The sequence below is a fragment of the Rhineura floridana genome, chromosome 11, assembly GCF_030035675.1.
Source record: "Rhineura floridana isolate rRhiFlo1 chromosome 11, rRhiFlo1.hap2, whole genome shotgun sequence".
Lineage (NCBI taxonomy): Eukaryota > Metazoa > Chordata > Lepidosauria > Squamata > Rhineuridae > Rhineura > Rhineura floridana.
Genome location: NC_084490.1, coordinates 24,539,128 through 24,553,623, shown reverse-complemented (window position 1 = coordinate 24,553,623; position 14,496 = coordinate 24,539,128). Strand labels below are relative to the sequence as shown.

Here is a 14,496-nt window from a genome sequence, read left to right as displayed (position 1 = left end):
CCACATGCAATGCCCATCTTTGACTCAATAACTACATTCCTGTTTGATTATTGGAACGAATATAATTAAATCTGCTGCTTCTCAAAATTCCCTGGCCACAGGCAAAACAAACAGCAAAGCTTGTGAAGAATATTATAAATATAACCAGGATTATTTTGAGGGGCGTTGGCTTTTCCTTTGCAAGCACTTAAAGGTATAAGCACCTAAAGCAGTCCTATAACAATCAGACATGTGGATGATTTGCCAGACCTTTGCCAAAGCATAAAATCCCTAGTCCAGAAATTACTTAATCCCAACATTCCTAACAACCTCCCTCCCCCTTTTTCCTTATCTTCTGTTTCAGCAGCTCTTGCTAATGCCATAAACATATCTCTCCCTTATTTGGCTATCCTTTATTCCATAGTACCTGAACACCAAAGGAAAATACATGGTTGCAGTGGAGTAGGGTTGCCAGGTTCATGGCCTGAGACTGATCCTGTATCTCTAGGAGAAGAGACAGTCAGCCAAGTGCAGGTGTTCTTGCAACAGTGTAATGAGAAAAACCACAGGGTGAAATTCTTCCTTCCCCTTGCACAACTTTTAAAGATACAGAAGACCTCTTGGAGGCTGGGCCTGACAACCAAGAGGTCTTCTGTATCTTTAAAAGTTGTGCAGGGGGAAGGGAGAATTCCACCTAGTGGTTTTTCTCATTACCGTGTTGCAAGAACACCTGCACTTGGCTGACTTTCTCTTCTCCTAAAGATACAGGATCAGTCTCGGGCCATGAACCTGGCAACCCTACGGTGGAGAATTTCTTTATGTTAGCCTCCAGCACTGAACTGCTGTGCTGTATATTTTCCCCCAAATGTTATATTATTGTGTTCATACTTGATTTGAAAAACAAGGAAGAGTTAATAAAAAGGTGAAAACTGAAGAATTTTTATGTGTGTTTATTTTTTTAAAAAAACTGCACTATTGTTTCTAATAAGGAGTTTTGGGGGTAGGTGATGGAGAGGCTGGCAGTGGAGCAACTTCAAATATTTCTTGATGACACTATTTGCATCCACTTCAGTCTGGGTTTAGGTCCTGTTTTGAGATTGAATCAGTCTTGGTCATACTAATGGACAACCCTTTTTGGGAGAGGAGAGGGGGAGTGAAATCCAGCTTCTCTTACTCAGTCTCTAAGCAGCTTTTGATAGGCTTGACCATAGTATCCTCCAGGATCAATTGAATAGGATGCATATTGGTGGCTATACACTACAGTGGTTCCATTCCTACCTATACGGTCAAGTCCAGATAGTAACATAAGGGAATGCTCTTTAACCCCCTGGCACTTACGCAGTGAGGTATTACCTCATACACTATGATATTCTGGTTAGCAAGCAAGCTAGATGTGGGCTGAATGGAAAAAGTATCACTGTTCAACTACTTGAAATACTAACCACAATTGGCTAAAAATTGTACTCAAAGAGTGCTTATCAATTATTCCTTCTCAAATTGGGGGGAGGTAATCAGTGGGGTACCGCGCGGCTCAATCCTGGGCCCAGTGCTCTTCAACGATTTTATTCATGACTTGGATGAGGTGGTGTAGGGAATCCTTATCAAAATTGCAGATGACACAAAACTGTGTCATCTGCAATTTGGATAAGCATTGCCTACACCACCTCATCTTGTAAATTGCTTCAGGATGCCTCATGGGCAGCAATTAATACATTAAATTAAACTAATAATAATATTAATATTATCAGTGGTTTTCTCCAGTAATCAGAGGCAATATGGCTCTGAATACCAGTTGGGGAACATGAGTGGAGGAACGTGAGCGGGACAGTCCTGCTGAACTAATGTGTTGCTTCCTGGCTTCCCACTGGTCACAATGGAAAGAGGATGCTTAACTACAAGATAGTTTGGTCTAATCAAGAAGGGCTTGTGTGTGTGTGTGTGTGTGTGTGTGTGTGTGCCTATGTCTCTGTATGAGCCTTTGCCCCTGGGTATTGTAAATAAAGACAATAACTACACATTCTGAGTATCCAGATGGGGACTGGCTTTAGTGATATCTAAAGAGAGAAGACATCTTTCAACAATTGAGGTCAGCTTCTCTTGCTCACTGGGACTGTAAACCATGACTTATTCATAAACCTTTAATTGATGGGGAAATCATTAATAGGGAGGAAGTTCTATTTTCTTCCAGACCTAGTAGCCATCATTCATAACAGATACTCTTGAAATGTACTTTACTAAGCCAATCTTTAAACACTGTTAAGATGCTTAGACCCCAGCTGATGAGTGGAGGATTCAGTCCTGTGGGCTGCAGGTGCTCCTTCACAAGCACCTCCCCACTGGTGAGATGAGGATTCAGTCTTTCAGGCTGCAGGAAGGGTACTCTTCACAAATGTATTCCCTGCAGATGAGCAGAACATTCCATCCTGCTGACTTCAGGGAGGGTTCTCCTATGCAACTGGAGTGAACCCTCCTGCTCTCAGTCAGATGGGGAGGGAAGGAGACATAGCATCTTCTTATTTCCCCACCCCCTCCCAACAGTATGTTAAATGGGGCTTAAAAACTCTAATTAAACGTTATCCTAACCCAGAACTGATTCAGGGCTGGATCTGGGCTGGGCTGGCTGTTCCTGGGTTGGCCTGGATCAGATCAGGGAGCTTGGTTAGGATAGGGGGAGCTGTGCACAGCCCTACTTATTATGCTATACTTCTGGGTCCCAAAGAAATTACAATGTAGTGTATAAATGAGACAACTTTACAGTGCCCACTCATGGAAGATAAGGCTATCAGTGGCTACTATGTTCTACTTCACTGTCAGAAGCAGTATGGTTTGAATGCCAGTTGCAAAGGGGAGTGCTCTTGCATTCAGGACCTGCTTGCAGGCTTCCCATAGCCATCTGGCTGACCCCTCTGAGATCAGGATGCTGGACTAGATGGACCATTGGCCTGATCCAGCAGGCTGTCCTTAAGATTAATAATTACAGCTGTGTCATTTCTATTATTATTTAAAGCAACCAAATGTGCTACTAGACTTAAATTATCTGCTCCTTGCATAGTCCATCCTGTATTTGTGTCAGTTTCATGGCTAGGCCTATCATACCAAACTTACCAGGACTCAGAGATGTTTGGGGTTTTTTTTACAGTATTCTAAGGGAATGGGTGGCAGCGGAAAAGGATCACACTGAGAAGATATGAGTTATTGTGTGCAAGGAGTTCCATGCAACTTCAAATATAGAAACTGAAGAAGCAAAAATATCTAAACTTCCATTTATAAAAAGTTGGACTGAGGGAACTTTTTTCCTATAGGGTCCCTCACTGAGGCTTTATGGAATCCAAGCCTATTTTTATTCTACAGATTGCCACTGCCAATGGCATTTTCTCAAGAAGAGCCCTATATTATTATTATTATTATTATTGTTGTTGTTGTTGTTGTTGTTGTTGTTGTTGTTGTTATTATTATTATTTTAACCTGTCCTTCAACCTAAGGTCCTAGGACAGGTCACAATAATTTAAAATACAACATTAAAAACAACTTTATTTTAAGAAACAGTTTAAGTTGCATTTCATGTGAACTTTATACATAAAATCGTCACACTCACTCACTCACACACACATAAAGAAGATTTGAACAGGTGATTAATTTCAGCTGTAATTATGAAAATGATATAATTAATGCTGCTCCCCAGCCCCTTATGGAATTTCAGTGGCCACAAGCAAAACTAATTGCAAAGTCTGTGAAGGATGTCGTAAATAAACCCAGCATCATTTAGAGCGAGGGAGAGTGACCGCGAATGTCAAATATGATTTCTGAGAGCTTGCCTGATATACCCTAAAACATATGCTATGAGTAGAGTAAGCTACCATTAATGCCAATAGTTTTACTCATAGAGACTCTAATGATAGTAGTGTAGAATAAACTAGGGAAATTTGTGTGTTTGGGGAAGATTTGTCCTTGTATTGATGCTGGTGCTAGGATTGTTTCTGTTGGCACTGTTTCCTCACATGACATTCCAGGCCCATAATGTGAAATGCAGGGTCCAGCATCCACACCATCCACTTCACACATTTCATCAGTCAGGAGATTTCATCATTGGTGGCATTGTTTCTCATGGTGGCATCCTCTCCAATTCAGCAACATTCACTGAAGAACCTCCATCTGCATTGCCTGAGGAGCTTGTGTAAGCACTTAATTTTTTGTTTTTTTGTTTTGTTTTTAAAGTTCCATTTATTATTCCACTGGAATGATCATTCCTAGAACTGCAGGTCCAAAACAGCGGCTGAGGCTGTGATCCTAAACACAATTTCTTGGGAGGGGTACATCCAATTGAATGAAATGGGACATCTCTGAGTAGACATGTATAGGGATGTGCTGTTACTAATACAGATTGTGGGGAAAAGTTAATGCAATTAAGCACAAGGGAATGCAAATTTCATTGTGTTCATTGGAGTTAATTCCAATTCCATTGGAGTTAATTCCCTGGCAAACGTGTATGGAATGACAGACGTACAATTCCATACCCATTTACCAGGGAGTAAATGAACTCTGTGTGGTTACTGCTGTAATTATGATATCTTTTGGATTGTGCTGTATGTGTGGTATATTCTAACACATGCAACTCTTGTTCTAGTGTGGTGCCTAAAAGTTACCAGAACATCCTGGCCTTGGCATTTGCAGTGAAGAAGATCAATGAAAACCCTCAACTGTTACCCAATCACACCCTGGGCTTCTATATCTATGACAGCTATGTTGATGCAAGGAAGACGTATCATGCCACTATGCTACTTTTATCCACACTGGAGAAATTTGTCCCCAACTACATATGTGATATCCAGAATAATTTAACAGCTGTCATTGGTGGTCTTGATTCTCAAATCTCCCTTTATGTGGCAACTATATTGGATACCTATAAGGTTCCACAGGTAAAACACCTGTGCCTGTTTCTGTATGGATTATGGAAACTTAATACCGCTTCCATATTTCCTTGCTTCTTCCAGATTTTATTTTGTGGGTTGGAAGGAGAAATCGGTGTGTTTGGGACAATCATATTGTCGATTGTTTCTCATTTATTTATTTATTTTGAATGTCATATTTTGACTAAGAAAACCCAATTAATGAGAAAAAGTGTAATTGGAACATAACATTCATAAAATATAATTGAGATTTAGTACTACTTTTAGGTGTACGGATTTGAAGCCCACAGATCTGAAAAGCAGATAACACCTCTGCAGTATCACAATAAATGTTCACATGGACATCCCATTCATTGTTTCCAATGCTTAAAGTTGTCAATTCTTTTTCCTTTGTACATTGCTCACAATGAGTATCACCACCCAGAGAGCTTCGGCTATGTGGCAGTAAATAAATAACTAAATAAATAATAGTGTGATGGCTTTTTAAAAAATAAATTGAAGATGGGGGAGTGGAAGTGCTGATCCAGATTGTAATCCTTGTGTGAAGGGAAAGAAGGGCTTTAACCTTTTCAGTCCCTTTCCACTTTCATTCATTCAGTTTTGATCTGGATTAGGACCCACATCTGCAATTAAGTTTTTTTAAAAACATTCACGCAATTGTTAATTGCATTTTTGGTGTCTTATCTAGCTTATCTAGCTATATATATATAATGTAATAGGATGATAGATAATTTATTTGCATAAAGACTATGATTTCTATATAATTATTTTACCAACATATTTTACTGATCCTTAAATCCAACATAATCTCTAACAAAAATAGATTTAAATTCAAATAAACAAAATTATAATACTCTTTATTAAAAGTGAAAACATTATTCATCTATTTGTTTCTGAAATAAATCACATTGTTGGTGTGAATATTCAAGAGAACCTTAGCAGCCATTAATAAATGTAAAATCAGATGTCTTACATAGATATGAAGAAAAAATCATAAGACCCATAATAGGATTGCTCCCTCATTTTATTTTATTTTATTTTATTTCTGACATCCAGGAGATGCTACCAAATCAAGTTACAGTTTATTATTATTGTTGTTGTTGTTGTTATATTAATATTAATATTAATAATGATATGTATTATTCACTGTTCCCCCCAAAATGGAACTCAAAGCGACTTACAAAAAAAGTTTGTGCTCAAAGTGGCTTACAACAAAAGCAAACAATTACAAAAACAATCTCAAAATAAAATAATAGAACAGCAGTAATAAAACAATAAAAAATGTCACAGCAAACACAAAACCCTTTTGAATACTATAAGTATAACATTACATTCTTTAGCAGGCCACATTACACCTCTTGGCAACATGGCAAAAATAAAAGGAAATTAAGACAGTTTCAGCTTTGCTCCTAGAAACACCCCACCCATGATGTTACTTGCAGTCTCACTCCTGCAGCCACTTCTTGCAAGCCCTCCAAAGGCCAGAGGTAGTGGGGTAGCTGGAAACACCACATTCATGATTTTATGCATAGTAGCTGAGACAAGCCCAGACAGTTGAGCATGGCTAGTTAAAATCTGTATATTCTGTATCGCATTTCCAACATCTAAGGGCAAGTTATTTTATTCAGTCTGACAGGGTGGGATCATGTACCATTTAAAAATGAACTCGCATTGAGCCTTTTGGAGGTTAAAGAAGATAGAAAAATACACAATGTCATGATATAAGTGCTGTTTTGTTTTATTTAAGAGTGCTGGAACTCTGATTCCAAACAAGACATTTTGTTACTTTTTATAACTGCAAGACAGAAGATTACCAATGGTAGACTTGTTTCTTTCTGCCCAGTAACTAAGATCTGCTGACCAGTTTCAGCTTGTTCTGGCTAACAACATTTGCTCTCCAGTTTTTAAAGAAGACAGTGAACTATTCCCACAATATACAGTATACCAACCATACTCCCTCAGAAAGCAGATGTCTAGATCTCTATCCCAGCGGTATCCAATCTGATGCCCTTCAGATGTTGTTGGACTCAAACTCCTATCAGCCCCAAACAAAATGGCCAAGGGATGAGAGTTGTAGTTCAACATCTGGATGACACCAAACTGACTGCTATTCCCCTATCTCAGTCCTGTTTATAATAATCCGTCCTTTCTCCAAGATCCTATGGTACATATATTTGAAAGAGTATACCATTCTCCCACCAACAGCCCCTATTATCTGAAGCTCCAAAATATATTATTGCAATAATAAAACAATGTTCTAGGAATTGCAAGCATAGTTTATATGTAAGGTTAATATGTTTCCCAAAGCCCTTACTAGCTGTAACTTTCTGATGGGTAACGGCTGCCTGTGGTCTTTTCCTCCACCACCAAGTGTTAAAGATAACAGAAAAGGAAGATTCAGGTGTTTGAAACTACTGGGTGAAAGAACAGTGCACAAACAGAACCCTTATTAATAAATATCAGGACAACAGTCTGCTTCACCCACTGTCTCAGGACTCTCTCATCTTTCTACAGGCCCTACAGAATATTTTGCCCCTAAATTGGGAACATGGACCCACCTTTCTCATTTGGATTACATACATCAAATACAGGAAACAGTTGACACTGCTATATAAATGCTCTTTTTATCACCTTCTCCATCCATCTGTCTTTAGCTCATTTATGGCCCTGCTCCAGTGATGAATGAGAAAACCCCAGGACTTCTTTTCTACCAGATGGCACCCCAGGAAGGCCACCAGTTTGCAGGGATTCTCTCTTTGCTTCTGCATTTCAGGTGGACATGGATTGGGGTCATTGTAATGGATAATGACAATGGAGAAAGATTTCTGCAAATTGTGCTCCCACTGTTTTACAAGAGTGGCATCTGTTTTGCCTTTCTAGAAAGAATGCCCTGTTTTAGTTTTGTTACTGAAATTTATGCCATGATGAAACAGGGAGCAAAAATGCATGATAAAGTGATGAGCAGCAAAGCCAATGTGGTGGTGGTCTATGGAGAATCATATTCCATGGTATTGTTGAGATGGCTTCCATATCTATCAGAACTAGAGCACATGACAACGAATGCAAAAGGTAAAGTATGGATAACAGCCCAACTGGAATTTGTTTCATTGGTCTATCAAAGGAACTGGGATGCAGGAATATTCCATGGTGGCATATCCTTCAGAATTCACTCCAAGGATATACCAGGGTTTCATCAATATGTTGACAGCAGAAACCCTTCCAATATAGAAGGTGACGATTTTATCTGGGATTTCTGGCAACAAGCATTTGGATGTGTATTCCCAAATAAATTTGTGGATCATGTGGAAGGGGATATTTGTACTGGGACAGAGAAAGTAGAGAGACTTCATGGATCTTTCTTTGAAATGACAGTGCATGGTCAAAGCTACAGCATATACAATGCTGTCTATGCTGTGGCCCATGCTTTACATGCCATGTTTTTATCTAGAGTGAAACAAATAGGAATGGTGGATGGAGGGAGACTGAAGCTTCAGAAACAACAATTTTGGCAGGTAAGGGCTTTGTGCCACATGACTCTTTGTTCTGTATAAACAACATATACGCTTGTAATTTTGATTGATTGATTGATTTTGCTCATTCCTGTAGTATCCCCTTATGCAATCACAGCATCATCAAGGATGAGTACATTGTCCCTCAAACTTTTTTTAAAAAATGGTCACCACATCATTCTACTGGTACCATTAGATCAGGGATGGGGAATTTAAGTCTGCATTCCATTGTGACCAGACTTGTGGGAGCTTCATTCCACTAGGAGGTGGGGCAAAAAATGAAAATAAATGTAGTCAGAGCTGGTAGGAACAAAAGAAGAAGGAGGGCAGACTCTGGTGATTACTGAAACAAGACTTCTATTTTAGTAATGCTCATTTGGGCATACAATATTCTTTCTTCAGGAGCTATAACCACATTTATTTATTTATTTATTTATTTATTTATTTATTTATTTATCCATCCATCCATCCATCCATCCATCCATCCATCCATCCATCCATCCCACCCTTTCCTCCCAGAAGGAGATAATAAGCAACTTTAAATTAATTATTCTTAAAAACCTAGGACAGTATTCAATCATCCCATAAAAAAATTCAACATGCATGAAATTAGAAAAAAACACCCTAAAGACTTAGGTTGTCATAGAGTGTATCAGACTTGTCATAGTTTGTATTAAACTTTTAACACTCCATGGAATACTCAACAGCAGACAAACCAAACTTACTCAGAACTGACACTTTAAACATAATATCCTTGTTGTTGTTGTTGTTGTTGTTATGTGCCTTCAAGTCGATTATGACTTATGGCGACCCTATGAATCAGTGACCTCCAAGAGCATCTGTCATGAACCACCCTGTTCAGATCTTGTAAGTTCAGGTCTGTGGCTTCCTTTATGGAATCAATCCATCTCTTTTTTGGTCTTCTTCTTCTTCTATTCCCTTCTGTTTTTCCCAGCATTATGGTCTTTTCTAGTGAATCGTGTCTTCTCACGATTTGTCCAAAGTATGATAACCTCAGTTTCGTCATTTTAGCTTCTAGTGACAGTTCTGGTTTAATTTGTTCTAACACCCAATTATTTGTCTTTTTTGCAGTCCATGGTATGCACAAAGCTCTCCTCCAGCAAATTTCAAATGAGTTGATTTTTCTCTTATCCTCCTTTTTCACTATCCAACTTTCATATCCATACATAGAGATGGGGAATACCATGGCCTGAATGATCCTGACTTCGGTGTTCAGTGATATATCTTTGCATTTGAGGAGCTTTTCTAGTTCTCTCACAGCTGCCCTACCCAGTCCTAGCCTTCTTCTGCTTTCTTGACTATTGTCTCCATTTTGGTTAATGACTGTGCCAAGGTATTAATAATCCTTGACAAGTTCAATGTCCTCATTGTCAGCTTTAAAGTTACATAAATCTTCTGTTGTCATTACTTTAGTCTTTTTGACATTCAGCTCTAGTCCTGCTTTTGTGCTTTCCTCTTTAACTTTCATCAGCATTCGTTTCAAATCATTACTGGTTTCTGCTAGTAGTATGGTATCGTTGGCATATCTTAAATTATTGATGTTTTTCCCTCCAGTTTTCACACCTCCTTCATCTTGGTCCAATCCCGCTTTCCGTATGATATGTTCTGCATACAGGTTAAATAAATAGGGTGATAAAATACACCCCTGTCTCACAACCTTTCCGATGGGGAACCAATCGGTTTCTCCATATTCTGTCCTTACAGTAGCCTCTTGTCCAGAGTATAGGTTGCGCATCAGGACAATCAGATGCTGTGGCACCCCCATTTCTTTTAAAGTATCCTTGAAACCTCAATAATTCTGAATTCTGTAAAGCCATTTGTCTTCAATATTAATGCAACCTATATCTAGAGCCCCACAGAACCAGCCAGGCACCCACTCTTTAAGAATTTTGAGTTCTTTGAAAAGTTACCATAGGTTTGGATGTGAGACCTGGCAGATCTTGTACCCAAATGCCATTTGGAACATATATGCATTTATAATCTTTTGCTGACTGGATTGAATGGAAGAATACATGACACTCCATTACATATTATTCATTCTGCAGAAAATGATGTCACAGCCACAGCCACTGGCCCTATTCATTGTTGATGGCACAGTCATTCAGGGTAACCTCTCCTCCCCTTTCCCAATACAATAAGACTTGCAAAAAGCATGCTATTGACTAGAATGCACAGTTCTTTACAAACCCAAATAAAACATTGGGCCTTTTTGGTGAGGTTGCAGTTGGGGAGGGAGTGTGAGAAGATTTAACTCTTCCCAACTGTAACCCATTCACATTTAGGCGGGAAAAAACACTAGTTAGCTCTGTAAGTCTCCCCACCCCAAGCCTAAATGTGGTGCTGAGGTGGACTTGTGAATAGCAGGCACTGTGGCACGAATGGGGAGCTCTGATGGGCTACATCTGGCCTGCAGGCTGGGGCCTCCCTGTCCCAGCACTAGATTATATTTTGAAAGCTCCATATGCACCCTTTTATAAATTCTTGTTTTCTTTTTTCAATCTAGCTCCATCACTTTCTGAGAGGTGTCTCATTTAACAACAGTGCAGGGGACAAAGTTTCCTTCAACCAGAATGGGGAGGTTGTATTTGGCTTGGATGTTATCAACTGGATTATTTCCTCCAATCAGTCCTTCCATCGAGTAAGAGTTGGAAGGATAGATCCCCAGGCTCCTCCAGGTGAAGTGTTCACCATTGATGAAGATACTATAACATGGCACAGCTGGTTTAACAAGGTAGGGACCAAGTGTTAGCTATTTGGAAAGAGATTCAGTTTTGAATGAGCACTGAATATCTGACCTGATATCTAAAATTAAGTTCATTGAATAAATATAAAGGCTTATGAAATACTGATTTTTGATTGAAATATATGTGTGAATTGATAAAATGAAGAGGACTGATGAGTTTCTGCCCTAATAGCTGAGCCAGAATGGGGGAGGGAAGAGAGGTGGATACAGGAAGCAACAGTAGACATAAGAAGACCAGAAGGAGCAACTGAGAGCAGATGGAAGAGAAAACTAAATTTCAAAGGGGACCAGTAGAGGTGGCAGAAGGAGCAGAGATTTATTTATTTATTTATAACCCACCCTTCCTCCCAGTAGGAGTCCAGAAGAGAGTGGAGGAAGGGGCTCAGAGCAATGGAGTGAAGCTGCTGGAGCAGAAGACAAGGCAAATTGAGACTAAGAACAGATTTAGCTATCAATTACTACTGGTCCACGTGACTTATTTCTGTGGATTCCAATGAGGATTCCAAACTCATTATTCTCATGATTATCATCTAGCTCTTTCACTTGTGGTTTAGACTCAGCCTCTTTCTGTCTGCACTGAGAGTTGCCATCCAGGATCAAGCAAGAAAGTGAAGGAGGGGGAGCCATCTTGCTGCTACGATTGCATCCCATGTCCAGAAGGGAAGTTTTCAGACCAGGAGGGTAAGAGTTATACATAGAAGGTTGGATCCAGACTTAGTACTTGCACTTAGTATCCATTGAAATTAAAGGAACTGAAATGAAGTTGTGACTAACTTGTCCACTTGCTTTCAAAGTGACCTAATATAACTAACTTGGGCTGGATCCAACCCATGGTGTATAAACTTATAAAACAGAATGGCTGTAATTGAGACAGACAGACGTATCTAGTTATGCATGCATCATAAGTGTTTTTCTCTAATACCTGAAATGTGATCAAATGGTTTTGAATGGAGGGGCTGGGAGGAAGGTTCAGAACTAAGAATATTCTGCCATGTGCAGGGCTGGCACCAGACATGACAGGGCCCTTGGGCACCAGCTTGCCCCAGGCCCTGGTGTACATGCATGCACAGTCACTCACACACACGCATGTGCACATGTGCCTACCTGTCTTTCTCAGGGACGGAGTTTCTTCCGCCTGCCCATTCTCTGCTCCGTCTTTCCTGTCTTTTGCGGATGCACGGGCTGCTACGTGTGCTCATCATTGCCATCAAACAAGATGGCACCGGAGGCTTCAGCCCCTTAGGGAAACCTAGGTTAATGGCAGTCTTGCGCTTGCAGCCTCCAAAGATAGGAGAGACGGGTAGGTGGAGCCAGTGAACAGGCGAGTGGAAGAAGCTCCCTCACTGCAATCTGTGGCAGGTACTCTGCCGCAGATCGTGGAAAAGGAGTGCTACTCCTCCCCCACCCTATTGAGAGGCCTCTCAGGGGCCTCTGTAGCTCCAGGGGCCCTCGACCAGGGCCCAACCTAGCCACCCTTTGGGACCGGCCCTGGTCATGTGTGTGTCTGTGCGTCTTTGTGATCATAGGCCCTTGGGTATTCTAAATAAATTAAGAAAGCAAGAATATCTATGCATTCTGAGTAGCCTGATGGTGTGTGATTCTAATTGTACCTAGAGAGGGAATTATCACTACTTCTGGCATCCAGAGCTAGCACCTACATTCAGCAAATGTGAATGGCCCTGGCTGCAGCCTAAACTGCTGCTTCCTTGTTCTGAGAGGTGAGGGAGGAATCACTACCAGCATCCTTATTTATGCATTCAGGACACTGCCAGTTTTTCCTAGGGAACCACTCACTAACCACCACTGCTTCTTCACAAGCTTTTGATGCCTTTAGCATGCCTTTCTGATCTCAGCCTACCATATCCTTAGCCATGTGGCATGAGTTAGTTCTTAACCAGTTAAACCACCCCCTGACACATTTCATAGTAGCAGCACTGACCTCTGCTTTGAATTGAAAGTGGGTTCTCAGTGAACAGTTATGCTATGATTATTGACAGTTATTGCATGATTGTGAAATCAGGACCACATCTTTCTTTTTTTCAGATATGAATGACTGTAATAAATGCTCAGATGAAAACTATCCAAGCAAGAACCAGGATGTATGTATTCCAAAGGATAGAAGTTTCTTGTCTTATGAAGACCCCTTGAGCATCAGTTTAGTCTGTTTTGCTCTTTCCTTTTCTTTGATCACAGCTCTGGTCCTGGGAACATTTAGGAAGAACCACAACACTCCCATAGTCATAGCCAACAACCGGAACCTCACCTACACTCTCCTCATCTCCCTCCTACTTTATTTTCTTTGTGCTTTCCTGTTCATTGGCCAACCTCAGAAGATGACATGTCTCCTCCGACAAACAACTTTTGCCATCATCTTTTCAGTGGCTGTTTCTTGTGTGCTGGCAAAAACCATTACAGTGGTTCTGGCTTTCATGGCCACCAAACCAGGATCCAGGATAAGGAAATGGGTGAGGAAGAGGCTGGCCAACTCCATTGTCATTTCCTGCTCCCTCATTCAAGCAGGCATTTGTAGTCTGTGGCTGGCAACCTCTCCCCCATTCCCAGATGTAGACAGTTACTCAGTGGCAAAAGAAATTATACTAGAATGTAATGAGGGGTCTGTAATGATGTTTTGCTCTGTCCTGAGCTATATGGGCTTTCTGGCAATTATTAGTTTTGCTGTGGCTTTCCTTGCCAGGAAATTACCCGACAGTTTCAATGAAGCCAAGTTCATCACTTTCAGCATGTTGGTCTTTTGCAGTGTTTGGTTATCCTTTATTCCATCCTACCTGAGCACTAAAGGGAAATACATGGTTGCTGTAGAGATCTTCTCTATCCTAGTTTCTGGTGCTGGGTTGCTGGTTTGCATCTTTTCCCCCAGATGTTATATTATTTTGCTGAGGCCTGAGCTAAACAGCAAGGAACAGCTAATAAAGAGACCTTAAGATTTCTTTTTAAAAAACCCACACCTTTGCCATAGTTTCTAATCCAGGTTTTTTTGAGGAAGGTAGTGGAGAGTGTGGAGGTGGAGGAATTTCAATTGTTCCTGGATGACACTGATTGTCTGGATCCACTTCAAACTGGGTTTAGGCCCCATTTCTCAACTGACTCAGCCTTGGTCACCCTAATGAATAACCTTTATTGGGAGAGGGATAGGAGGAGTGTGGCCATATTGATCTTACTTAATTTCTAAGCAGCGTTTGATATCATTAAGCATGGTATCCTCCTAGATCAACTGAGTAGGATAGATATTGGAGACCCTGTACTACATAGGGTTGCCATGCTCAGGACCTGAGAATGGTTCTGTATCTTTAAGAAAAGAGAAAATGCAGCCAAGTGG

At 40.4% G+C, this 14,496-nt stretch overlaps 1 protein-coding gene across 1 annotated transcript; it reads left to right on the top strand.

Annotated features, from left to right (window-relative positions):
• The first annotated feature begins 3,977 nt into the window (after positions 1-3,977).
• Positions 3,978-14,101, top strand: LOC133367545 (vomeronasal type-2 receptor 26-like). Its single transcript, XM_061591637.1, has 5 exons — positions 3,978-4,153; positions 4,604-4,895; positions 10,920-11,147; positions 11,714-11,840; positions 13,203-14,101. The coding sequence occupies exons 1-5, from the start codon at positions 3,978-3,980 to the stop codon at positions 14,099-14,101; spliced, it is 1,722 nt and encodes a 573-aa protein (XP_061447621.1).
• The last annotated feature ends 395 nt before the right edge of the window (positions 14,102-14,496 follow it).